At 47.9% G+C, this 27,724-nt stretch overlaps 1 protein-coding gene across 1 annotated transcript in view; it reads left to right on the top strand.

Moving 5' to 3' along the window:
• Positions 1–27,724, top strand: part of SFT2D2 (SFT2 domain containing 2) — a 109,390-nt gene that overhangs the window by 32,753 nt on the left and 48,913 nt on the right. Inside the window, exons 2-3 of the mRNA XM_078658335.1 lie at positions 5,326–5,412; positions 22,387–22,472. Of these exons, the coding sequence (XP_078514461.1) occupies positions 5,326–5,412; positions 22,387–22,472 (173 nt within the window). The remainder of the gene's footprint in view (positions 1–5,325; positions 5,413–22,386; positions 22,473–27,724) is intronic.

The following is a 27,724-nucleotide window of genomic DNA, read 5'->3' as shown; positions in this document are numbered from 1 at the left end:
CATATTGTTTTGGGAATAAACAGTAAGACTATCTACAATAATTGGGTGATAGTTCATCTCTCCAAAACTGCCTTTAGCGCACTTAACATAAGGCTTAACGCTAAGAGGATAAAGTTTTGTTTGGTTCTCATACAAACAGAAACCAGATTCAGTGTGATTTAGCAATCACTGCAATGAAAACGCCAAATTTCCCGTTATAACACAACTATATATGTGCTTTAAATGGATATCACCGTGTCAGGTCAGTACGGTTTCCCTTTAAGATCACATGTAAATTCACAATGATTGAATTTGACAACCACCTGGGACAGAAAGAAGGGTGATATCATTACACAAGATCAAAAATTATCAGGAGATAATGCGAACTTGAGGGCGATGCAGCAGGGAAGGAAAACAAGTATACTGGGTGTGCTTTGAGCCACATATTTAAACTTCAGTAACTTAACAGTTTATGTAGAATGCCAGGTGTAATACTGCACACGTAGATCGATGCTTATGGAATATACTGTACATTGGACTCTCTCTTTATGTTTACTCTGGACTCGTCTACATAGTGTATACATTCTGGTGCACAGTCAAGCGCCTGGAATAAGCGGGCACAATCCGAGGCGCACTGGCTGTGTTACAATGTAGCACGTTGAATCTGTAGCGCACATTTTAATTTGTGTATAATGGCTCAGGCCCTAGCATCACTGTCAGTAGATGAGTAACAGCCCAGTGGTAAAGGTAACACTATCCTGTACAGTAGAGGCGGATGGCCGTACCTGGAGTGTCACGCGAGTATAGAGGTTTCCTGAAGGTAAAATATACCTTCAAACTTTTTTTGGTAGACAGCTTTCAGTATTTTATATTGGCATGCTTGTAGAAACATTTGGTATGGGCTTGGCTTCTGTAGGATAGGCAGAACGGGCAAATAAACCACTTGATTGGCAAAGTTTCAATGCATATTTAATCACTAAGCGCTCTTATAATTATATATGTGCGTTTTAGTGACCACAATCTTTTGTGAAGAATGAGTTCGAACCATCCAAATGCTTCAGCACTGACTTGAAGTTTGCATTATTCTGAATCTTGTTTAGGACTTTGTGATGGTAAAAGTTACTGAACTTTAGTGAAATCTAGTAGACGACTAGCATGTCGGTAAATCAGACAGGTGGTTGGCCAGTGCCTTGGAAATGACAGTCAAGCTGGAGAAGAGTCTCCCACATGTTTGGCATGTAAAAAAAATATTCAGCCTTACATGGCTTGTAGTCGGACACCTTGGCCCTTAGTCTTATTTTCCCTTAGGCCTCTGTGCTTCTGGTGATGCTGTGCCCACTCACATATTTTACTTGTGGCTTGATTCTTCTGTGAGAACCCTGCTTGAGTGTGCAGACATGCTTTGTGGTGATGCATAACTTGCCTCTTCTTTTTTTTTTATTAAATTCTTTTTATTAAACAGCAAAGAGATGACATTTTGTACACAATTTGATGGGGTAGGTCATATTTCACAGTTACATTAATACAGTTCACCGTTATACAGTACTCTACATGGTACGATAGCGTAGCATAAGCTATGGCGTGATGGGATCTTCTAAAGAGGGGACAGTTGGTGGGACACACATTACCACAATAATCATTCAACTTAGTCCCAATAGAATTCCATTTCTTTGGGCATCCCCTCGCAACATAAACAATATGTTCCCTTATCATACACCAATCCATGTCAGCTTTCCACGCCTCCAATTTGGGTGGCCCCCCTCCCCACAGCCTAGCCAGGTTCCTTTTAGCTACCATTAAGCCCTGTGTGACCCATATTCTGTCTTTTCTGTTTAAGTCGGTAGGTTCCTAGACATTCAAAAGACATCTTTTGGCCTCCGTTCCCATCTCTAGTCCGAGGACCTCACCAATACAGTCATGAACCCCCTTCCAATATCTCTGGATGTACGCACATTCCCTAAAGATATGTATAAACGTACCAGCCTGGCCACATTGTCTTCTGCACATGCCATCTTCTGCCCTGCCCATGCTGACTAGCCGAGACCCAGTGATGTAAATTCTATGGAGGATCTTCAGTTGGACCAGCTGCAGTCTGGAGGAGATTGCGACCTCTTGTGGGGAGGCCACTGCCTCTTGCCAATCTTCATCTTCAAGCTCCATCCCATCTCCCAGCGCTCCCGGAGCAGTTTGAGAGGATCTGGGGCGTTATTAACAAGTTTCTTCTAAGTCTGGGACACCGCTGTTGTTTGCAGGTACCCATCGAGCAACCTATCTTCCAACGGTGAGGACTCTGGGGTAGACTCTCCCTTTGGCAACTGTGATATTAGTGCATGCCTCATCTGCAAATATCTAAAATATTCTGTGTTGGCCAGATCATATTCTCGTTGCAGGGTGGCAAATGAGACCACTTCTCCCTTCTTCCATAGGTCGCCAATTTTTGTGATCTCAATAAAGTCCCATTTGTCAAAACCCTTCAAGGTTCTCTGGGTGCCTAACTGCTCCGAGTCCCACAAAGGAGTAACCTGCATGAGCTTCTGTTCCCACCCTAGGCATCTGCTGACTGCATACCACACTTGTACTGAATGCCTGGTCGGTCCCGTTAGGGGAAATTTCTTGGGCTTTGAATAAAGGGCCATATTATAGTTAACCCCCGGTAGCAACCATTTGTCCATCTTATAACCTGGGTCATCCCAGTGAAGGTACGTGCACTGATAAATAGCAGCCATGTGAATCGCCCAGTAGTATTTTTTAACTCCTTCCGTGCTCATGACGAGCTCAAATCGTCATGAAGCATGGTTGCCGTGTGCTCACACACGCGGTGCTAATTCCCCCGCGGTGCTGAGCGTTCCATTAAACGGGCGTGGTCATGACGACCTCAGCTCCTAATGAGCACAGCGCCACTGTGCAGCGCGACGAGCCGAGCTCGATACAAGCATGGTGGCGCCGCGCGCGCCACCCCTCCCCCCAGTGCCGCGGGGGAATTATCCCCGCGGCGAAGGGGTTAATGTTGGGAAGTCCAATTCCCCCCCCCCCCCACCCCGCTGTAATACCAACTCAAAACAAATTTAGGAAAGGCTATACGAGGCGACCCTCCCAAAGCAGTTCCCTCTGGAGACTCTACCTCTTTAAAATATTTCGCCGGGACTGGGTCTGGGAAATTCTGGCGCGCATAAAGAAAGTGACATCATTTTGAAATGCACTGCCCTTCCTAACAGATAATCTTCCAGGTGGCCACATCTCGCCTCATCTCTGCAGGTTGCATTCATAACTAGTTCTGGAGTCAGTAAATATTCCCAAATATTAGAAGCCCTCTTTCGCTTCTTCCATGGGACACCCTCTCGGTAGAGGGAGAGGCTCGCCACTGAGGACCTACATCAGGGATTTGCTCCAGTTAATTGTGTACCCAGAGTATTTCCCGAAGTTGGTAAAGATGTTAAGTAGTCTGTGGAGGGATGTCTTGGGGGATGCAAGGTCAAGTAAAATATTGTCCGCATAAAGAGAAATGCGGTCCTCCCATGTGTCAGCCCACTTCAGTCCCCGTATTACTGGATCTCCACGAATCCACGCTGCCAATGGTTCCATAGGGGAAAAAGTAAGGGGTACAGTGAACAACACTGCCGAGCCCCCCGGCTCAGCGTTTTCTTTTTTTATTGTTGACCTCCACTTGCACTAAGGCTCCATGTACAATAGGTGCACCCACCCGATGAAGCTGGGCCCGAATCCCATCTTAGCCAAGACTGCAAACCGATACAGCCACTCTATGGTGTCGAAGGCCGTCGTGGCATCTAGCGAAACCACTACTGCTGCTGCTTAGATCGTGCCCTGGCGCCAAATTTTCCTTTTCTTGCCGCTTAATTTAGTCAGTCCTGCTACATAAATCGGATCTCTGCTGCTGCATAATTCCAGTGGCTCTGGCTATACTTCGGTTAGCCTCAGTCAGCGGTTTACAATTATTACATGCTGGCAATGAACTACTTTAAGCAGAATGATACCAATCTATAAACAAAATACACAACTTGTATGTTTTGACACATCCAATTTAACTTTCTTTTACAGTTTCCCACAAGAATGGTATCCTATTTCCGGTTAGTTGTCCCATGTCTTCATAACAGTTCCTTAAGCTCATCTGCTATGCAGATAAAAAAAATTTGATGGCAGTGATATTGCACATTTATTTGCATCATTTATTGTTTCTACATAAAACTACTTAAGTATAACTAGCATACTCCAGGGTAAAAGGTAAAAGGTAAAGCCATTATTCCTATATCTTCCGAGCCTCACTCTTGCTTCCTCTGTGTGCTAGCCTCCAAGTGTCTTTTTGGTTTAAATTAAAAAAAATCGATTGCTAAAGTGCTTTAAGCCACACAATAGTTGGTGCCTGCCAACTCAGTCCACATACATACACACCACAACCATGGGTAAAAGACATTGTCATTTACTGCGCCAATAGCGTTAACTCCAGCAAATGCAAGACCGGTTGCATTGCAAATGCTTGTTTGTGGTTGCCATTACCTAAACCAGAAGCTTATCTAAATGTGGATGGGGGTCTTAGGTCTTTCAGGGTCCCTGCCTTCTCATCTTTGCAGGTAGGATGCTGCTTCATGCGGGTTCAGGTCTTGTCCTCAAGATTTTGTCTAAATGGCACAGGGAAGCTAACCTGCTTATGCCGGACAACATACACAAGCCAAGATACATCTTGGGCAAAGAATAACAGAATATTACAATTTTTTGGTTGGCATTTTCGATTGTTGGTGTGCAGGGCATTCTTTTTGTTTCACAGATAACATTTTAATGCACTTCTCCGGTGTTTATATACCTATACTGATATTAATGTTGCATTAAGGTAAGTCATTAATGGTCCCATCACCTCCTTTCTAACTTTCAATGTTACCACATTCTATCCAATTTTATGTGAATAGTTTGAAGATTTGCTATTGTCTTGTTTTCTTCTTTTACACAAAACCAAGACTCTACTGCGTTAAGCATACACAGATTTCTTTGTTAAAGGGATTATAACTTCCACTTCACATATTGGGTTTGGCTTTGTTCTCTGGGTTCAAAATTACATCTTAAAAAGAGAAAAACTGTGATATAGTGACTTTATTTTTATTAGCTTTTTTCCCCAACGTTTTGTCTAATTGACCTTCATGCATTATGGCCCTTTCATTAGGGCAATCAGTCGTGGAACATACATTTACCAGGTAATGTAAAGCAGTCTCTATTCGGGTCACTTATCCCTAATGTCTTTGATTAATTACGTAATTGTAATTTGGGCCATTGCAAGAATTTGAAGGGAACTAATCAATTCCTTATAGCAAATCTCTGTTTTTGGTGTTTGTCTTATAGGTGATTGATGCAACATCCTTAAGCTGGGGCACAAGACTGAAAGGTTTTATTGCATGCTTTGTAATCGGAGTTCTCTGCTCCATTCTGGTAAGTTAATTAGTTCTTCTTTTGTCTGTTTTCTTTCTCACATCTTAAGTGGCCAAGTGTGACTGTTTGTTAGGTTTCCACTGCTTGTCGAGGTTGGTAATGAGGTCCAAATTGAAGAGGTTTATACCATTACTAGGATGTAACTGAACCCCGCCCCCAAGCATATGCTCGAAACTGCTATATGACAAGCACATCATGTTTGAGAGGCGCTTGCAGCAGTGAGTGTTCTCTGTAGATTGCTCCATTGCTCCTAGAGGAGCCAGGTTCATACTGTACCAAACACACTAAAGACACATTTTTAAAATAAGAACAAATGAATGGATACAATTTGAAAGATGTTCAAATAATAAGAAGCATAATCTATTTTTTAATGACTACTCTAATCTCCCAGTTTCCGTTTAGTAATTGAATTTCTAATGTCCTCATTAAATCAATGCAATTGCATTAAACACTGCAAAAAACGTGGCCGATCGAAAAATGCTGTGAAATAGGAAAGATTCTGCAATTCTGATGAATTGTGACCAACAATGCACAAAAAATGTAGTTAGTCTAATCCAGGGCGTCCCCCGCCCCTAGGCTGCACTGTGTTTGGTTTCGCTTCTGCAAGATCCTAAATTTAGGCAGATCGTGTGAGCACGACTGAGAGGAGGGTGGGAACAGGTATGTGAAGTCTGTAGCGCCCTTATGACAGACAGCCAGACTGTGATGCGTACATTGACAAACCTGCTGGTCCGGTCAGAGAAGGGCTGGTTCCTGCTGCTGATTATCACCACATGAAAACTTTCAACTTAGTGTTTTTCATACACTCTGACAGGTAGATGCCTGCTTACTTAGTTTGTCTTTTAAGAACTATGCCCAGTTCAATTAATGCTGATTCAAAAATAATCCCGAGCCCCTGTGTTCCAATCACATATTTCCACAAAGAGTTGATGTAGATATGTCTTCCAAAAATTGCATAACTCTTTTTGGTAGCTTTTGCCAAATTAAGATCTTCTCTGAAATGTCAATCTCTTGATTTATTTTTGTTACCTTCCTGTCTGCATTTTCAATCGGTATATTCATTAGATACATTAATTAGTTCTTTCTCCCATACTAACAAAAGATCTTCATCATTATCATCGTAGCAAAGCAGAGACCCAGTGGGATCCTATTAAGCCTCTGATATTGCGTTAAGATTGCTTACTCCCACAATTTTAATCTTGATGAAGATCTTTTGTTATTATGGGAGAAAGAAATTATTAGTAACTCTATAAATCTAATGGAAATACTAATTGAAAACGCAGACAAGAAGGTTGTGAAATTAATACAAGAGATTGACAAATTGGCGATGGGGATATCAGATCTCAATTCGGCAGAAGCTACCACGAATAATTATGCAATCCTGGAGGACATATCTACATCAACTCATTGTGGAGATCTGTGATTTGAACACTGGTGCTTGGGATTATTTTTAATGTGACTGGGGGCAGCTTATCTCCTAATTGTAAGCATGAAGTGTCCGTTTCACACCCCTGGAGCAGCAATTTGGACTTTGTTTTTTAAATACCTGACACACTAGTGTGCAGAAGTTACCCTACCACAACATTGTTGTCAGTTAATGCTGATATTAAGATACTTGGTGGCCTTCATCCACTGTGACTCTGCAATTGTGCACAATGAATTTGGTAGTTGTTACCTTCCTGTAGGAGTCGAGAGATATGGAAACGAGGAGCCATTTAAATAGCAGGAAGATGTTAGACATGGGAGGGAGAATAAATGAGTGAGTAGAAGATTAGTGGCAGAGGAGGAAAAAAGGTGAGAGGGATAGTCTAGAGAGGGATTGGAATGAAGGGCAACGAGAGAAGAAAAGAAGAGCGAGGAAAAGATAGACTCGGAAGCTAAACTCTCTCTAGTCTAGGGAATAGTAATGCCAACAAGGAGTCATTTGAAAGAGTACATTCCATGTGCATATCAAACCCGATCAGTGATGCTGAATCTGTTTAATGAACACCCCGTTTTTGCTACCTACCTCTGTACAGTGTAGACCACAAGACCATTTAAGGCGAAAGGCAATATGAAAGGTCCAGCTTTGCAACCTCATTTAACCTTTGGTCAGTGGGGTGATAACGACCTATTATTTGAATTCATTGCTGTCACGGCCCTCATAAATTTTTTTGTCACTGAACTGCAGCAAGTAACTCTCTGGTTCCTGATTGACAGAGGTTTGTGTAGTGGCTAGGAGAGGAGCTGAACGTCTGGCATCGAAGTGAGCGTAAACGGGAAGTCACATATTCGTTGTTACTGGCAGGGCCCACTCAGCCTTTTATCCTTGCAAGCGTTGTAAATTGAACAGTGCTGGGTTGGGTGATAGTCTTTTCAGTGCATCTGTTTTAGGCATGGCTGATATTAAGGGATGGGGGGCGGGGGTCTATGTCTAGTGCCTTTCCTTCAGATCAACAGAATGAATGAAATGAGTCAGAACAGATGCTGGGCTGGGCTGGGGTGAGACGAGAAAAGCTCAGCGCCGGTAAAAAACTCATCACAAAAGAGAAAAAAAAAACATGGAGGGGTGAGCTAGATACGTGACTGATAGTGGGAGGGGGCAAGCAAGAGGACTGGCAATGCAAACACATGCACAGTTATTGAGTGCTTCCACAATAAGAAAAAAAATAGCTCTGAAAGCACTAGCAGTGGAAGGACACTGGGCATGGAAGCAGTACATGAGCCATTCTCCAACGAAGAGCAAAACAAAAGAAGAGGAGGTGAAACCGGCGTTAGATTACTAAAGAGAAGCAAGCAAATAAGAGTGGCAATGAAGCCAACCAGTGGTAAGCATGGGCGGGCTCTAAGCCCACTGTAAGTAAACAAAATGTCTTGCAAGGGACCGCCATGCTCTTTCAAAGGCGAGACCTAAAAAAGAGGAGAATAGGCAGGTACGACAGCTGAATATGGGAGAGGAGGCATTTAGGAGAAGTGGATGAGGGAGAAGGAGAGGATGAGGAGTGGAACAGGACAGTAGAAGAGTAGAGTTGGACATAGGCAGAGGTGAAGCAGCAATGCGAGGATGTAGTGAAATAGGTTTACTGGCAGGAAGATACTGTTAGACTAAGACACATCAAGAGGAGGGAGAACTAAATACATTTTGATGGAAAATGGCTGCTAGGTCCTTCTAGTCTGTAATTCCAGACTTGGATTGGAGACACCTGGAAATCCTCCTGATAGGCAGATGAATAGGAGTCTGGTTTCAGAGCCAGTGGGCTCCTGGATTTCCAGCCAGGGCTAGAATTGGAAACCATTTACTCAAAGATTCCATAAATTGGGGGTTACGGTGTGGCTGCGGAAAGAGGGTGGAATCATGAGTGGCGAAGTCATTAAAAGCAGAGTCGGACGTTCAACTTATATATTTAGTTTTAAAATACTCGGGCACAGAAATTGGCAACAAGAACAAATGTGACAGGAAATCAGAGGTTAAGACACCTACTGCTTAGATCTTTGTGTGCTCAGCAGTTAAATAGCATCACGGTATCTGCATTACCTGCACTCATCCCAGATCATTTTGCCCCGACTACAGCTCTAAGGAACCAGCAAGGATTTGATTTACTGCGGTTGAGAAATATTTCCTCTGGGTAGTAAGCCAGATATGAAGTATGGCATAATTTCAGCTGGATCCCCTTTAGAACTACCTGCAAAATATTTATTTTTTGGGGAAATAAATCTGCTAGTCCTATATCTATCTCTGAACCCTCACAAAGTACGTTGGGTTAGCTCGGTGTAAATTGAGCTGTTAAAGCATTTTTCAGGGCTACATTAACCTCCCTTACCGGCAGCAGCCTCACAGGGTACTTGATCCCCAGTGTTACCATTAAAACAATATCACTCTAGACCTCACAAAGGTTTGGTCTGTTTGAGAGCTAAGGGTGCAAAATCAGCGATTAGAGTTTACTTTGTCATGAAATGCTTGCTGCCATGGTCGTGCAGCTTTATGGGCTTAAAGTAACACTCCCAGGGGCTACCTGGTACTCTTTTTATTGATTCTGGGGGAAGGGAATATGATTTGGCTCTGAGAGACTGTTCCTTCTTCAACCAATAATGATGCTTGCATATCTCTGCAGCATGCACAGTAATGTCATGAGCTGTATTACCAGGATTAACGCTGCTCGCTCTTATGCGCTCCTGAGCTCCTTGATCTGTTACTCTGCCTCCTGCTGTTCAGTTTAGGAATGAGCATTTTCATCCAGTGCTCGGAGACAATTTTGCAGATCTATGTAAGTGAACCCATTCATAAACAAGCATTTACAATGCAAAGGTTTCGCCTTTGGAAAAGTTTGAGCTATTGGCATTGTAAATGACAAAATTTGTATTTATGTGTTGGTTTTGAAAACAGATAAATAAATGGCATTGTCTTTTACATTGCTAATAGCTCTAACTTTTCCAAAGGCGAAACCGTTGCATTGTAAATGCTTGTTCTATTTCTGTGCTTTTGACGTAATCGCAGCACCAACATTTTAGCTTAAGAAAAGGCATGCGTCACCATTATTAGTGCTGGCCGCGTTAGTTAAATATAAAAAATTAAAACATTGTGAGAGAGCATGTCCTGCCAGGAAGAAGACAACTAACAAAAGAATGCTCGGGCTGTAATCGAAAGCTACCGAGTAACAACACATGTAACAAAGGGGTGTCCTGATGCGAGGAAACAACAGAAGATAGGGACGTATTAAGGAGGGACTAATAAGCATATTAACAAATCAAAGGACAACCGTTACAAAGGACAGTGACATCAGCCAATTAAACAGAGGGGTGGAGAGTGGGCGAAGCTTACAGCCCTTACCTGAATACAGAACAGCACTGCTTAGGTAAGACCTAAAATAGAAATACATTTTAATTTACCATTTTATAATGACATCCGCCACGATAAATGGTAAATTAAAATGACCACCTGCATCAAGATGGATGCGCATGGTGCGTCACGGTGCATGCTGGAGCATCGCAAAACAATCTTGGGACCCTTTCGAAGACAGCCATTTGTAGGTGTACATTTTGATGCATGCAACTGGACAACTCAATATGCCCACAGGACCTGGATAAATATGAATGAAGCAATACAAACATCCCGTGGGACTTATTTAAGTCAAGAGACCTCATATGGAAATTAGGGGGTTATCCACACCAATTGAAATTATTAAATCTGTTAACTCAGTTAAACAGTACTAAACATGCACTGTTGGAAGAAAATCATCATAGCTTTATCGAAAACGAAGGAAATTCCAAAAAGGGCAGGACCAGAGAAGGTTTAATCATACTTATATTGTATTCATACTTTAACTGCACCATTATTGGCAAGCAAGTGCTTACAGGAGTCAAATGTATATTTTTTTCCAGAGTTTTATATAGTGCGAACTTGACCGGAATCGGGTATCTGAGTGCTTTACATAGCACCAGTTGCATTACATGAGGACACATTAATTATGCTCTTTACGCTCAATCATTCATTCACTACAACATTTTCAATTAACGCCGCCATCATTTCCCTATAATTAGGCTCACAGTTTACACGTATCCCATATGCCATCACAATCATGCTTTCAAATCATCCCGAAAAGAAGCCATCTTTCCCCCATTCCTTAAAGTTCTTACCAGAAAATCAATGAAGAACAATTATCTGTGGTATAAAACATCAGTTTTGCAAAAAATAAAAAAATCTTGGTACCTTAAAGTTGTGACTGAGATCTTTCAATGGGTGACTTGTTTGCAAGAAGTGCAATTTATGGGCATCCTTTTGTATTTATAAGCTTGGGGTCAACCTACCAAGCACACCCTACAAGCCTATGTTTCCACTGATTCGACTGTACTGCAGACCATTTGAAGGCATGAAGAAATTACATTTAACTCCTATCCATCAAACTGTACACTGGTCAGCAGAAAGATTTTCACATCTTTTTGGTTTGATCCTGATGCCGATCTTTTCTTTGATTGTAGAGGAACACATATCTAATCAGACATTCTTTGCTTCTAACAACACATGAGTTGTTTTTTTCATGCAGCCCACAGCCTTACAGAAATATGGTAAGTGGAGTCACGCCTATTGGGTTTGTACGAGCTGGACCCATTAAATAATATTGCTATATTTTTCGTTTTAACAATAGGTCATGTATTGTACTAATGATAATCACTGTAGTGCAGATCTTAAAGAGTTACTCGTCTTGTGAAACAGCCAGCAGTAACAGAGAAGACATTTATTCAGTCTCCATCCTAGCTACAAGAGAATAATCTGTGCAGGATACCGGACCGGCCATAAATCTATCAAGCATTGCACACGTTGTCAAACACACAGAAGAAAACTATTTGGAACCTCTCATAAATTAGAAAAAGCAATGGTACTATTGGGATGGGGGTGTCTAAAAATTCAAAACGTAAATGATACTTGATACACATTTCAACTGTGTAGATGCGAGAGGTAACTATTAAATCAAGAATATTACATAATATATAAATGTTGTTCATGGAATACTTATAAGTGCTTGGACTTGAAACGTGAGCTAGAAGTATACCACCAATTTAATATATGCAAAGTGGTTTATAACGTCTCCCTCTTCACTGTATTCACAAGGAATTAATCTGTCAGGCACTCTTAGAACCATGTCCATTCTAAAAGTTCAATTGGGCCTTATTAAAATAAAACTCACAACTGAGGTATATATCATTGCTATGTATTCATCTGAAGCCTCGCTTAGCATCTAGGGAGTTTATTTTGTCCCCATCCATTGCCAATGTGAATAAGCAAGGGAAGTTTAAATAAGCAAACAGGAACTGAACTCGTGCTTTGATCGCAGGAAAGACTACAGGTTGAAAACACTGATTAGAAGTCTGCAATAAAAAATAACTGATACCCCTCGTTTTTGCAGAATCAAGCGACTAAAGCAAAACATCAAATCAGATTAACAGCTGCTATGACAGTACACTACGTTAACTTAACTGATTTAGAATATGATTTTAGTGGTTCGATTGCGTTGTGTAGGTCGGTTTAACTTCCATCTTTACGCTCAATAAAAGGGAGTAGCATCAAGATTTAGAAGCGCTACTTTAGTAAGACAGGACAAGTATTTCCAAAGCATTGCAGAAGTCTAATAGATTCTTCTTGTTATTGTGCGACAATACGTTCTTTCACAAAATAACCTGACACAAATAACGAATAGCTAAGCGACATTTTTTATTTTTCTTACACAATATTGCTGCTAGGAATAGGAATGATGTGTAGTTGAAAAGTGAGATTTACTCATGTCAATTAGGAGTCAACTTACCCAGAGCTCTCTAATAGGAAATCCTGAAACAGCAAAGTATAACAGCCTGCATGAGACAGAGTAAAGGACTAATAACATGAGAAAGGACAATGTAGCCTCTCCTGAAAAGAAACAATAAAACACTACATGATGGCTTTTTCAACAGCCCCATATTTGCCAGGTACTCATACTAAGTGTCTTGTCGTACTGACAAACACCACACTTAAACCAAAACCACAACGGTCAACCACCCAAAAGCTTCAAGAAAGGGCGCAGAGAAAATTACAAGCCCCTTGGTATATGCTTCTGAGACTTCACTGGCACTCTCCACTTACCCACATGCAGATGCAGCAGGGCTCCCTCGCATCACGGGAGCCCTGCAAACCGGCCGCCATGCTTCTTCTTTCTTCCCCCCCGGGCTGCGGGGGCGGGCACTTCCGGCCGGCCGCGCTGGGATTGGCCGGCCGGCCAACCACTTCCGGGTCGCTGCGGGCAGCGCAGCGGCCCTTCTCCTTAGGTAGGCAGGCGAGGGCTGATTTTTACGGGCAAATGCCGGGTGGGCACCGGCTGTAGATAACCATCAATCGGGGCGGGAGTGGACACGGACGGCGGGAGGGGGCGGGAGTGGACACGGACGGCGGGAGGGGGCGGGAGTGGACACGGACGGCGGGAGGGGGCGGGAGAGGACACGGACGGCGGGAGGGGGCGGGAGAGGACACGGACGGCGGGAAACGTGCACAGGACAGCGAGGGGGGGGCGGAAATGGACAGCGCATCAGTGAAAGGGGAGGGAACGGGAAAAAACGTAACTCCGCCCTGGGAAAAAATCTCGGGAACGCCCCCGAATCTGGTCCGGCCTTGACGGACAGATCTCTGTTCCAATGGCTAGCCTCCATTTATGGAGCTAGCCAATGGGACAGGGGGGCGTATTCCATTCTCCTTACTGGAAATCAAGAGATTTCTCTGGAGGCGGAGCTAAGAGCTCCGCCCTCCAGCGAAACCTAAAAACAAAAGGCCTTCAAGGGTGGATTGTTAGTGCACAGTGTTAAAGGCTGCTGGCTGCTATTTTGTTACATGGAAGCACATAAATTACCATATTTGGCAAGGATTTTTGTTATGGGAACTTCCTCTGACAAACCCTGGAACCAGGAGATTTGCACTCTAAAATCCTTGCTAGAGCCACTTAAGAGAGGTTTTATAATGTTTTGTCAACTGTAATTTTGTACATGTATGTAATTTTATGCCTAGCATTTAGCACTGTGTGCAGTGGCGTAACATCAGCGCCCGTGGTGTGGGTGGCCCTTAGCACAGTACACTGGATCTGGGACCAAAGTGGTAGGTGGTGGGACCCTGGTTGGGTGAGGGGTAGCCCTCCATGTACTTTACGGGAGTGGGCACTGATTTTGTGTAGTACTTTTTTGTTCTGGCTTTAGTTGTCTGTCAGGCTCTTGCAACAATACAAAATCATAGAAATACATGCATATATTTACATTCAGAGGGGCGTAGGGTCAACCCTCTGCAGCAGCTGGCTTTTCTGTGGGTGAGAGATACCCTACGATACTCCTAGTACCTTTCTGACCAATAGAGTAAAGATTTCCTGTCCCTTCTCTGCCTAATTTTTCAATAGATTTTGTTTGCTTTACTGCAAGAATTTCTAAAATGCCATTAGTCATGGCATTTTCAAGCCATTCTAACTTGGGCTCCGGTTGTGGGTGTGTAAAGGAGTGCGCTATTTGACACAGTGGTGTCAAAGGGATGCCCACAGCTCCCTCTGCATATTCTGCTGAACTCTGTGGAGTCATCCTCTGCTCATTCAAGTCAACCTATGGTGTAGCTCCTGGGAGGAATTTCACACCTCATTCATACCAAGTATTGAGCTGAGTTGTTGAAGTGCAAATTAGCCCCCAATAGCTTCAGGCAGGGTCAATGTAACTTTTTAAAAGTTACATTTCCTATATACTTAATACAAATCGGACTTTATCATAATACAAAATAAGTCATTTGATGGAGTCTGTAGCTGGTACAGGTCAAATATTACAGATTAAAGTGTATAATATATGCTTTGAATTTCCCTATGTGCTGCCTATAGCCTGACCCTGCCAGCAGGTAGGTCGCCCCCCCCAGCCGCCGCACGGTTCTCCTGTGCAGCTGCCCGCCTGTGCCCTCGCTGCTGCTGCCACCCGGTAAGCTCTCCTGTGCCTGCCGCTTCCGTGCCTCTGTCCCGTGCCCTGTTGTTGCCCCTTTCTCCTCTGTGCCCCCGTGATTGTGGACGTTTTTGCTTCTGTGCCCCGTGTGCCCCCTTGATTGTGGCCGTTTGCCTCTGTGCCCCGTATGCCCCCGTGATTGTGTCCGTTTTTTGCTCTGTGCCCCCGTGATTGTTCCCGTCCTTCTGTGACCCCCCTCCCCCCCCCCCCCCCGCTGCCCCCCGGTCCTCCTTCCCGCCGCTCCGTCCCTGCGGCTCCGCCCCACGCTGCCCCATTCGCCACCCCGCTCCCGCCTCCCAGTTGCTCCTCCCTCCCACTACCCCTTAAATGGAGGCCGCGCAGCGGGCGCGCCTAAGGCAAGCCCGTCTGCGCCCATCCGCACCCAACGCCTGGAACCCTGGCCCCCGACGATGCCAGCCCACACGACGGACTTACGACGACGCCACCCTCAACGCCGGCCGGAACCCCGCCTGCTACCGAGCCATCCCAAAACGCACCCACGGACCCTTCACCTGCCAAGCCTGCAAATTCACCTTCCTCCAAACCTGCACCGCACCTGCCAAGCCAGGCACCAGCAACAATCACCTCAAGGGCATCCTGCTCAACACCCGCTCCGTCCACAAACACGCCGTCGAACTCTGGAATCTCCTCGACACAACATCACCAGACGTCGCCTTCCTCACAGAAACCTGAATGAACGCCTCCTCAGCCCCCGACATCGCCATAGCCATCCCGGATGGCTACAAGATCACCCGGAGGGACCGCGTCAACCAAACCGGAGGAGGCATCGCCATCGTCCACAGAAACACCATCCGAATCACGACCAACTCCGATGACATCCTCACCGCCGCCGAGCACCTTCACTTCCAGATACACACCGACCCCAAGACCACCCTCAGAGGCACTCTCATCTACAGACCCCCAGGACCACTCACACAATTCAGCGAAGCCATCGCAGACTTCGTCAGCCAGCACGCCCTAACCTCCTCAGACTACATCCTCCTAGGGGACCTCAACTTCCACCTGCAGAACAACAATGACAGCAACACCGCCGCCCTGCTGGACAACCTCGCCAACCTCGGACTCAAGCAACTGGCGAACACCCCCACCCACTACGCCAGCCACAAGCTAGACCCCATCTTCTCCTCCAGCAAGCACATCTCCTTAAGCCACTCCACCGGACTACACTGGACAGATCACAGCTGCGTCCACTTCAACTTCAGAAGAACCACGACCCACCACCACCCGCAACAGGTTCCCCGCAGAAGCTGGAGCAAGATCACCGCCGACCAGCTCACCACCTCCCTCAGCCAGAACCCTCCCACCAACACGACGGACCCCAACAAAGCAGCCCGCAACCTCACACAGTGGCTCACCAACTGCGCCGATGACCTCGCACCACTGAAGAACCCTCCCAGCAGACCCGGCAGCAAGAAAGCCTCGTGGTTCACCAACGACCTCAAAAACTCCAAGAAAACCTGCCGCACCCTCGAGAAAGCCTGGCGCCACGACCAGACAACAGAAAACATGACAGCCCTCAAGAACGCCACCCGCAAACACCACCAGCTGATCCGTACCACCAAAAGGACAACATTCAAAGAACGACTGGACAACAACACCCACAACAGCAAGGAACTCTTCAACTTCGTTAAAAAGAGCTCTCCAACCCCAGCGCCTGCAACAACGACATCACACCCTCGCAAGACCTCTGCGACTCACTCGCCTCGTTCTTTCACCGCAAGATCGCCAACATACACAACAGCTTCGGGGCACAGACCACGCACCCAACCACCGAACCAGCGCCCCCCACCCTCTGCACCTGGACCCCGGTCAGCACCGAAGACACCTCCCGCACGATGAACACCATCCACTCCGGCTCCCCAACCGACCCCTGTCCACACCACATCTTCAACAAAGCCGACTCCATCATCGCACCCCAACTCCGGGACATCATTAACAGCTCCTTCGCATCTGCCACCTTCCCGGAGAGCTGGAAACATGCCGAGCTCAGCGCCCTCCTGAAGAAACCCACCGCGGACCCCACGTACCTCAAGAACTTCCGCCCCATCTCGCTCCTCCCTTTTCCTGCCAAAGTCATCGAGAAGACCGTCAACAAACAACTCTCCGCCTTCCTCGAGACAAACGGATCCCTCGACCCCTCGCAGTCCGGTTTCCGAGCAAACCACAGCACCAAGACCGCCCTCATCGCAGCTACCGACGACATCAGGTCCCTGCTCGACAACGGGGAAACAGCTGCCCTCATCCTCCTGGACCTCTCAGCAGCCTTCGACACCGTATGCCACCGCACCCTGATACAGCGCCTCAGAAATACCGGAATCCAAGGAACGGCCTTGGAGTGGATCATCTCGTTCCTCGCCGGAAGAACCCAGAGAGTCCGCCTCCCCCCGTTCCGATCCACGGCCGCCGAAGTCATCTGCGGCGTTCCGCAAGGATCCTCGCTCAGCCCCACCCTCTTCAACGTCTACATGAGCCCCCTTACAGCCATCGCACGCCAACACAACCTAAACATCATCTCCTATGCTGACGACACCCAGCTGATCCTCTCCCTCTCCAACGCCACCGCCAGAGCCAGCCTCCAGGAAGGAATGAAAGACGTCGCGGAATGGATGAGGCTCAGTCGTCTGAAACTGAACTCAGACAAGACGAAAGTCCTCATCCTGGGACCACCGTCCTCTGCCTGGGACGACTCCTGGTGGCCCCCTACCCTGGGCACCGCCCCCAAGCCAACGGACCATGCACGCAACCTGGGCTTCATCCTGGACTCCTCCCTCACGATGACCAAGCAACTCAACACCGTCTCGTCATCCTGTTTCAACACCCTGCGCATGCTCCGAAAGATCTTCCGGTGGATCCCCACCGAAACCAGGAAGACGGTCACCCAGGCCCTCGTCGCCAGCCAACTGGACTACGGGAACACCCTCTATGCTGGAACCACAGCCAAACTCCAGAAAAGACTCCAGCGCATACAGAACGCTTCTGCACGACTCATCCTGGACATCCCCCGTCACAGCCACATCTCTGCCCTTCTGAAAGACCTGCACTGGCTCCCCGTCAGCAAGAGGATCACGTTCAGACTCCGGCCCCAAATACCTCAACAGCCGCCTCACGTTCTACACACCCACCCGCCAGCTCCGATCCGCCAGCCTCGCCCTCGCCACCGTCCCACGAATTCGCAAAACCACCGCCGGAGGAAGATCCTTCTCCTACCTGGCGGCCAAGACATGGAACTCCCTACCCACCCACCTACGGCTGACCCAGGACCATCTCTCCTTCAGGAAACAACTCAAGACCTGGCTGTTCGAGCAGTAGCGACTCCCCCTCCTCCCAGCGCCTTGAGACCCTAGCGGGTGAGTAGCGCGCTATACAAATTTGTTGATTGATTGATTGACCAGTGACAATGTGATTTTGGGGCGTAGTCCGTGGGGGAACATACCACTTCTAATGTCACACATGTTCCAATCTTAAATAATATGCTTACTAGCTTGTGTGCAGCAAGGTTTGCTTATCTAATATTTGAAATCCAGTTTTCCTATCTATCAAAAGGGCGATTTTGGCAGATCTGTGCAGCTGGGTTCAAGCTGTTGCTGTCAGGTTACACAGGTTAGGCCTTTCCAAACTATTTTGGAGGCGTTTCACAATCTGCAGATTGTTCACCTTTACAGTCGTTTCCTAATTTGTCAGTTACATATCAAACAAAAGACCATTGTGTAAGGGAAAGGGTACAGGGGGGGACAAGGAGCAGGTTCAAGAGGTCCAGAAGCGTGTGCTCCTAGCAAGAATCATGAAATTCAACAATGGGGCTAATGTTCCTGAGAGGAAAGAAAGAAGGGGAGAGGCACAATCTCTCGGAACATGAAGAGTGCCTGGGCAAGAGTACTGGAACGGGACAATCAGCGGGACTGTTTGATGCCCTCACACACCCTTAGTGAGTGTCATGCTTCATTATTGGGCGGTGCTCTTCATTGGGCCGGCGCTGCAGTGCCCAACGGGTCCCCTGAAGGGTCGCTTTAGCGGAGATCTTTTACAAAGGCTGCCGTTTTATGAATGCAAGTGAGGTGACTAGTGATGTGGAGTGTAGAATGCAGGTTATAACTGGTAATGGAATTCCAACGCTGTACTTTATTGGCAGGAGTACCCTTCCAGGTATAAAAAACCTATAGTAGGTTAGTGCTACCTCTGGGTTTAGAAGCATCCCGGTTAGTCTGAGTGTTGAGATCGAGTAAAGAACCTTTTTACCGTCTCGAGAGCGGGACCTAGTTGTGGTCACTCCTTCATGAATGTGTCGACATCTTTTGTCCCGGAGCTGGTCATAAGGATCCGAGGCGATTCATCAGGTGAGAAAACATAAAAACATACAGTGTATAAACTATCCCACACTGAGTAGTGCCCTTTTGTGCTACCTACTTTGTGTGTGTTATGGTGTCCCGGGGCCGACCTGTAGGGATAGAAGAGCATAGTGACGAAGACATTAAAAACACTGGTACAGCAGTTCATAATCCATCAGCGAATTCCCTTGGTCGTCGACCCATCCTCTGGTACCCTAATCGTGTAAAGTGTTTGCTTAAAAAAGAGAAAAGTAACGTATGAAAAAAGCATGTGAGTATGCAGCTCTCCGATCACGGGGTACTTCAAAGATTCTGTAAGATACAGTTTTGTGACTGCTTCCAAACAGTCCATTGCCAGATTTCTCCCACAGGCTGTATCCATAAAGCTGATTTTCCTATACGGGTCCCATTAGGGCGTTGAGTTCCTCAAAGGATAGGTGGAAGGGCGTGCTGAATAACTCCCCAGATTCATCCAACTTTCCAGGGAGAATGTCTTCTGATTGTAAATCTAGGGCATTTATCTTTATTTCATGTTCCTGTTTTTATGAGCATGGCCTCAGAGAGGTCTGCGATTGCTTTCTCTCCTTTCGTATCAGTGACAGTACCTGCTCTGCCCGTAGCCCTCACCCTAGGCCTGGTCTTACTCACACTCCCCCCATCCAACATGTATGCAAAGAGCTCATCCGGCGTGTATGCCTTCTAAGGGTTTTGGTGTACCTCGGACTCCATAACAAGGACTGTTGGATCAGCCCAACATGGATGACATGATTGATGTTTAATTTATGTTTGCCCAACCATTTGTTGAGTCTGTTGGATAGACATAGGGCTATTCAGAACTTTGGTGTTTATTTCCTGAACCCAAGGCACCACCAATCGCCGGCGTCCTGGCCAATACTTTAGTACGTTTTTCTGGTTTCAACGAGGTGTTAGCTAGGGGACTGGACCCTGGTTCTTCTCAACTGCCTTCTCTGTCCCTTCCTGAACTATCAAGTTTCTAAGCATTCTTGGTTCTGGTCTAACAGTCTAAAGAAGAAGAATGAAAGTCATGTAGCCAAGTAGCTGACGGAAGACAACTGAAGACTTAATAGTGACATAATAGATATTTTGGAAAGCTGCCAGCACCCCTAGTAGCCTACACGATAAAGCATGGTAGGCTTGAAGCAGATAAGCTGATCTAAATGTGTGAAAACCCAGTTTCCAACGTGCAGTAATTCTGCCTTCATACTGCCACCTCCTCATAATGTCTTTGTTATATTTAGCATTAGGCGTTTGAACTTTAGCATTAGATCACATCATACCACCTTGCGTCTTGCTCCCCTGCCACTTAATACGTTAACCTACTTTGCTGGCATATCGCACAGGGCAAGTGCTTACGCATTAAAAACTAAGGCTGTGCAAGATGACCCAAGTCCAGCTCCAAGCAGATGCAGGTAGAAGGTGCTAGTATAGAAAAAATGCAAATAGTACCAGTAGTGCCTCCACCGCCCTTGTGATTGTATGGGCACACATCCTTGCCTTCTCCTCCCCTCGTTGCAGGGCCAACGTGGTATTCTGCCCGAAGCACTACTGCCGCTCTCACAGAGAAAATGAGGGAAAGTGACTGCAAGAGAGAGGCTAGCAGCATGGGGACGGCGGGTGGTTGTAGATGGGTTTAGGCATGTCAGGTGCTGGGGAATGCTGACAGTGCAAAGCAAGAGCGCAGGCAAGCAAGCTACACCGGCTGCTACTCTGGCCGCTTTCGCATCCGAACTGTGCAACTGCTGCATCAGACGCCTAGAGTGCTGACTCCCCTCGTGTCTGGCTATAAATCTCCTGGGTAGACGTCAACTGACAAGGAGCCAGATATAATGTCACATTTTGGTAGTGTAATACAATCTGATTTACACTTTTATCTGTGATTACAAACTGCTTGTGCAGTATTGACGTAAGAGATCTTGCAGTCACCATCTTCTGTCTTTTTTTCTATGGCTATGGATTTGACCTTGTTTGGTTTATTTGTCTCCTCTTCTTCCATCTAATGCTCATCCTTCTTTGCACTGTGTCCGCATAAAACTATTTGCAAATAGGCTTCCTCTTCGGTAACTAAATGGTAATGTCTGATCGGTGCTACAGAAGCATCAGTATTGAGCAGTCTCACTATTTAGCAAAACGTTTATCATGTGAACTCTTATAAACAGGCTTAGCATTAATTTCACGGGGCAAGCAACAACGGGGGAGGAGGTGGGTAAACCACAAGAAAGTTGCAAGTAACAACAGGCAAGGGCACGTGTCAAGCAAAAACAACGGTCATTCAACGACGAGAGAGGGAGCAAAGGTGAAGCAATGACATCGGACGATGAAGCAACGATGCATGGATGTGGGTGAAATGGAGACAGGTGGGAGCATGGGGGAAACAAGTAAAGCAACAACAGTGATGACCGGAGAAGAAGAAAAAAGTACCTTAATCCCAGCGGAAGAACAGTCAAAAAATATTAATTAGGACTTGGTCCATGCTCCATGGAAGTAAGAAACCAACGAGGAGAAAGTGAAACCAGCATTCACTGACAAATCGGTAGTCCATGAACCCCTGGAAGTCAGCAACAGGAGCTCAGGGGGTCCGGGACTGTTTAGAAACTATATCAGATCAACTGATGGAAAAAGCATATCCGTAAAAAAACTAAATTTTAAAATGCTAAAACATTTTTTAACTGTTACTGAGTTTCAACTTGGTGGCTAAAAGTTAAGTTGATATCCTTAGCTTCAATTATGTAGAATCCACTATGTACGATTGTTGGCCTCCGTTAAAGCACTGGTATGTACTGGCAGAAAGAGAGCATGCTTTAGTATCATGTATTCTAGAGTCCATAGCATAATGCTTCCTCATTTAGAAATACAACAACATTTTTAAAAGCCCCACCTTCCCAATAAAATAAAGTTTATTTGTGTACATTGTTGTGTATGAATTCAATATTTCATAAAGTACGTATTAGTTTGATATACTGTTTATGTATTTTTGTGCATTGTTTTGAGGTACAAGTCATATAAAACATTTAGACCAGGGTACCCAGCTTCCAGTAGGGATTGGGTGGGGGGGCATGGGCGCACAGAAGTAAAAATGTTAAGAACTGCTACTTTAAGACAGTCATGTTATCTGTAACCATTAAACTTAAAAGTTGTTTTTATTTTTTAGGGAGTTTGTTTGCTGTGGGTGCCTCGTAAAGGGACTATTCTTTTTGCTGTGTTTTACACCTTGGGAAATTTTGCTTCGCTTGGAAGGTAAATAATATTTTTAAAAGAAAATTACTTTTCTTCTTGCCATTCATACATTTCTGCAGAACTTTATACTGTGATTTAGTTTTAGCTCGTGGAACCTTTATTTTCAGGGCAGCATTTAGCTCCTTGTCTGTTTTTTATTTTGTTATAAGAAAGGTTTGAAGAAAGCCAACACCTAATGGAGAATTATGGCAAAATGATTAACAGAATTTTACTTGGATTCTATCATCTTGCATGTCCACTCTTTAATGCAGCCATGCAGACGTTACTTCTAATTGCATATTAGAGAGGTCCTAGGCAAGCATTACCTGGAGGCATGCATGATGTCAATTTCCAGGGGTGAAATCATGTGTTCTTCATCCATTCTTCATCCATTCCATCCTCATAAGTTCTTGTGATCTAATGGGTCAGGGCTGGCTTTGCGTATGTATGGAGCCACGGAGTGTGATGATTAGTCTTCACTTATACCGAACTACAGTTAAAGAAATAAATAGTCTGTCCCAAAATTAAAGTAGGCTTATTTTACATTTGAACTAATGGTTTATAGCCATCTACACTAGCCCCTGCCCACATCCATTTTAAGGTCACCTGCCTCACCTAATGGAGTGAATGGCTACCCCTTTATTTGACCGACAAAGGGATTTATTATGACTTTGGTGCTCCTACAGCGGGCGGTGCAACACGCCGTCTGCAGTAGGACTGCTAAAGCTGTGTGCTGCTGCCCGCCAGATTAGGAATTCAATCCCGGTCTGGTGGGCAGTCCTGCAGCCATCTTGCAGCAGCAGTCTGTTAGGCTCATAAAAGAGCCTAACATGCAGACCGCCGCTGTCAAAGCCCTGACTGCACCTTGCTGCATGGTATATGTGCCGCCCCCCTCCCCACATGAATCCAGAGACGGCAAGGCTCCCTGTTAGGGCCCCCTTAGTTCCCTCCCCACCACCCTTTTCATGGTGGTCACACTGCCATGAAAAGGGCAGTTTAGATGCAACTCGAAATGTGCTTGGCAGTGCCACTGCAGCACCGTCTGCATATTTCAGCCTCTGACTGCTGCACCATCCCCACAAGATCCTGGATCCCCGGCGGTCGCAGCTGTCCTGTGGCAATCCGACCTCCACACATGTAATACTGACTGCCACTGCAAGTACAGCGGTGTTGTGGACCGACGTACTCATATTAGGGCCATAAATCAGGTTTACTAAAAGAGTAAGTGCCTAAAAAGCTAGGACTGGAGATCGCAGGGCGTGGCCAAGATGGCGGAGTGAGCGGACGCTTCTCTCCGGAGCTCCTCCGATCCGTCAGGGAGTGCACACGACAGCCCAGACGACCCCGCACCACACCCGGACTCCGGCACAGCTGAGGTAGAGGGCGAGTACAGGCGACGAGGCGACCCGCCGCGGTAGCCGGAACCGGAGGCGGCAAGAGAGGCTCCGGCCCGGGGGTTGAAGGTGTCAGGCCTTGCCGCAACCCATGCTGGGAGGCCGACTCGCGACAGAGGAGCACAGCCTGACCCTGCGGAGCAGCACGGCCCGGTGATTTTGCGGGCCCCGAGTCTTGGCGCCCGGTGGAGGCGGAGACGACCACCCGGACAACTAATCGAGGCCGCGGCTGCGGCCTGCACAGGTGGAGCACTCCCCGATAGCCACCGGGGCGCCCGGCGGGTCTACCGGGATGGCCCCGAACGCCCGGCCCGTCACACGGGCCCTGACCCGGATCTCCCGCGGAGGCGGTGACGGGGGACCCCAGTTAGCCTGGAGGGACCCGGGGGAGCAGCCTGCGCCGAGGCCCTCCGCCGCCATTTTGTCTCGGCACACCCGGGCCTGGAAGAGATTGAGGCGCCGCGGCCTGCCTTGCCGAGCCAACGTTCCACGAGGTCTGGAAGCCGAAGCCCTGATTCAACCTGGGGCCCCTTGCGTGAGCCTCGCTGGGGTCCCGGTTGTTGCGGAGGGGTCGGTGCCTCGATGGTGAGGTGGCCCGCCCCGCTGCGGGGGACGGACGAGATACAGGCAGACAAGCTTCAGCACGGCTGACACCCCCGGCCATAGAGCGACCTCCCTGACGGTGCGCCTACTTACGTGGCCCGCTGTCCGCTATTGCCGCCACGTGCGTGCTGCTGAGCACGCGGCCATTGCCGAGAGACGCCGATCCACTGGGGGACGAACGGAGACCTGAGAGCAGGAGACCCAAGTGGCCTAGCCGCAGCGCCCCGTGACAACCACACTCATTGAGCATCGGAACGGAGCAGGAGTGACCACCATCGAAATGGCCGCCCAGAGAGGAGGGAAGAAGGGCGAGCGGACGCTGCCTGAGATGCTGAATAAATCCCAAGCGAAAACGGACAGGGGGCACCCATCACCGGGCCAGTCAAAGGGCCAGCAGGACGCTGACACGAGCGAACCACCTATAATCGCTCCTTTCTGGAATCCCTCTTCAATTCCCTTAGGGAGGACTTCCTTACCCTGAAGCAGGAGGTGGCGGGCGAAGTCAGGGAGTTGCGGAGAGAAGTGGACAGCCTCGGGGAGAGAGTGGCCGCCATGGAGGGTGCGGACACCGCCAGAGATGAGGAGATAGTGCAGCTGCAGCAGGAGGTGATCCGCCTGAAAGACCAGCAGCTGGACCTCCAGGCTCACGCCGAGGACCTTGAAAACAGGTCCCGCCGGAAGAACATTCGGGTCCGAGGCGTTCCATCCAAAGAAGAAGGTACCGATGTGGGGGGTTACCTACAGGACTTGTTCCGCGACATCCTGGGTGAGTCGGCTGACTTCCACATTCGGATTGACAGGGCCCACCGTGTGGAACTAGCGAGACGGACCGCAGCCCCACCGCCGGACATTCTGGCCTTTCTTCCGGACTACCCACTCAAGGAACGTATCCTTGGAGAAGCCAGGAAGAAGCAGCCACTACAGTTCCGAGGCCATCCAGTGGCCCTCTATCAAGACCTCTCCGCTATCACGCTCCAAAAGCGTAAGTCCTTTAAGATTGCGACAGACTTTCTAAGAGAACATGAAACGCCGTATGCCTGGGGTCACCCCTTCCGCATCATCTTCAGGTGGAATGAAACCCTACACCAACTCCGCTCCCTCCAGGACACTTGCGGGGTGCTGGGGATCACAGCGACTGAGGAGGACACGTCCACCCCGCGACGGCGGCGCTTCACGAGAGATGGCTGGCAGCGGGTTTCGAGCCGTCGATCATCGGGATCCAGTGCGCGCCCAGATCCACAGGCTATAAGGGCGGATATGGCCAACGCGGTGCGAGAGGTGGCCCGCGACACTGCACCGACTGCCTGAGGCTTTCTCAGGGGGAGAACACTTCAGCATTGATCGTTTAGCAGGTATTGGGCTCCAGGAAGGGGGAGCGAGGGAGAGGGGCCTGGTGGCCGGACGTCCACTCAGGTAACTTCCATTGACTTGTCCCCTAGTGGGGCCGGACTTGGACAATAATGTACTTAGGGGCTGACATGGGGATGTTCCTCCATGGTTTCTTGTTGGGGTTAGGGGGGGATCTGGGTGGAGATGGGGGTGTTGATGAGGGGAGTTGGAGGGGGGAGAGAGAGGGAGGGAGGGGGGAAGGGGAGGGAGGGAGGGAAGGAAGGGGAGGGAGGGAAGGGGGATTCCTCCTTGTCCACGGGCCCTACACAGGGCAGTTTCTCTTGGTTCGCCTCTGAGGCTTACGCGCGCAGCATAGCTACTCCACTTGTAGGTTTGACGTGACTCGCCCATTGACTATCCTCACTCTCAATGTGAGAGGGCTCAACAACCCAATCAAACGCAGAGCGATCCTCTCACTCCTGGAGCGCTCCGCAGCAGACATCTGCCTCCTGCAGGAAACACACTTGCTCCCCAAAGACCACCATAGACTTAAATCACGCTCCTTTCCATAGCAATTCTTTTCCTCTGCGAATAAGAAAGCAGCTGGGGTAGCGATTCTAGTGGCCAAAACATTTGAGGGACGGGTCCTACATAAGGAAGCTGAAATCAAGGGCAGGTTGCTGGCACATCGCTTCTGCATCGCTGGGCAGACACTTCTCATAGGCTCCATCTATGCACCCAATGACGGTCAAGAGGCATTGTTACATACGGCATTAGAGGCAGTCACAGCCAACACGCACACACACTTACTGCTGGGGGGGGACCTCAACTTGGTGTTTCACAACACCGGAGATCAGTCCGGTCAACGCTCAGGTCAAGTGGGAGCGCTCTCGGAAATGGGCCAGACCCGCCTTGCAGATCTGGGCCTACTTGACTTGTGGCGACAGGTACACCCACGAACCACGGCATACACGTACTATTCGGCGGCCCACAAAACGTATGCGCGTCTTGACTATCTCTTATGCTCCTCCCAGTTGGCGTCCTGCACCCGGGACGTTGGAATTCACCCGGCCTCCCTGTCAGACCATTCCCCAGTGGTGGCGTCCTTCATGATGTCGTCCGCCCCGAGACCCCAGCGGCACTGGCGATTACGCGATAGCTTATTACATAGCCCGGCTGTGCTGGAACGCATCAAGACTGCCCTGGGCCAATTCCTCTCTCACAACGCGAATGGCGACACCACCAAAGCCACCCAATGGGAAGCGCTCAAAGCGGTCCTGCGAGGCGAGTTCATCTCCCTAGCCGCGGCGAACAATAAGGAACGTGCACAGAAGAGGGCCGAGATCGCCCAACGCGTGGCGGAGTTGGAACAAATGCACCAGCGTACGGGGGCAGCCCGGGCTTGGCACCAATTGTGCACGGAAAGGAAGATGCTTGCGGCCTGGATCAAGATGTGGCGGAATATGCCGCTCTTCGGCTGCGCCACGCGTACTATACCGGAGGGGACTGATGTGGGAGACTCCTGGCAAGCAGGCTGAGGGAACAGCAGCAGCGGCGACTCGTTCGAACCATCCAGGTTGGGGGTGGCGATCCGATAGTGGAAGATGGAGCGATTGCCGCTGCCTTCAGGAACTTCTATGCTGACCTCTATGAGGCAGACCACTTAGACCTGCAGTCCAGCCAGGATTATCTCCAGGGCGCAACCCTCCCTTCCTTAAATGAGGCACAAGCGGAGTTCCTCGATCGTCCCATAGGACTGGAGAAAGTGATTTCGGCAATATCCCGCCTGAAACCGGGTAAATCGCCAGGACCAGATGGCTACTCGGCGGCCTTTTACAAGACGTTTTGCCCCCAAGTGGCCCCTTTATTACGTTACCTATTTAACACCTTCAACCAGCCCGGTGCTGTACCCCTGGATCTACTAGAGGCTGCGATATCGGTGATACC

Source organism: Lissotriton helveticus, chromosome 8 (assembly GCF_964261635.1).
Source record: "Lissotriton helveticus chromosome 8, aLisHel1.1, whole genome shotgun sequence".
In the NCBI taxonomy this organism is placed as follows: domain Eukaryota; kingdom Metazoa; phylum Chordata; class Amphibia; order Caudata; family Salamandridae; genus Lissotriton; species Lissotriton helveticus.
This window is presented reverse-complemented; position numbering and strand designations above follow the sequence as displayed.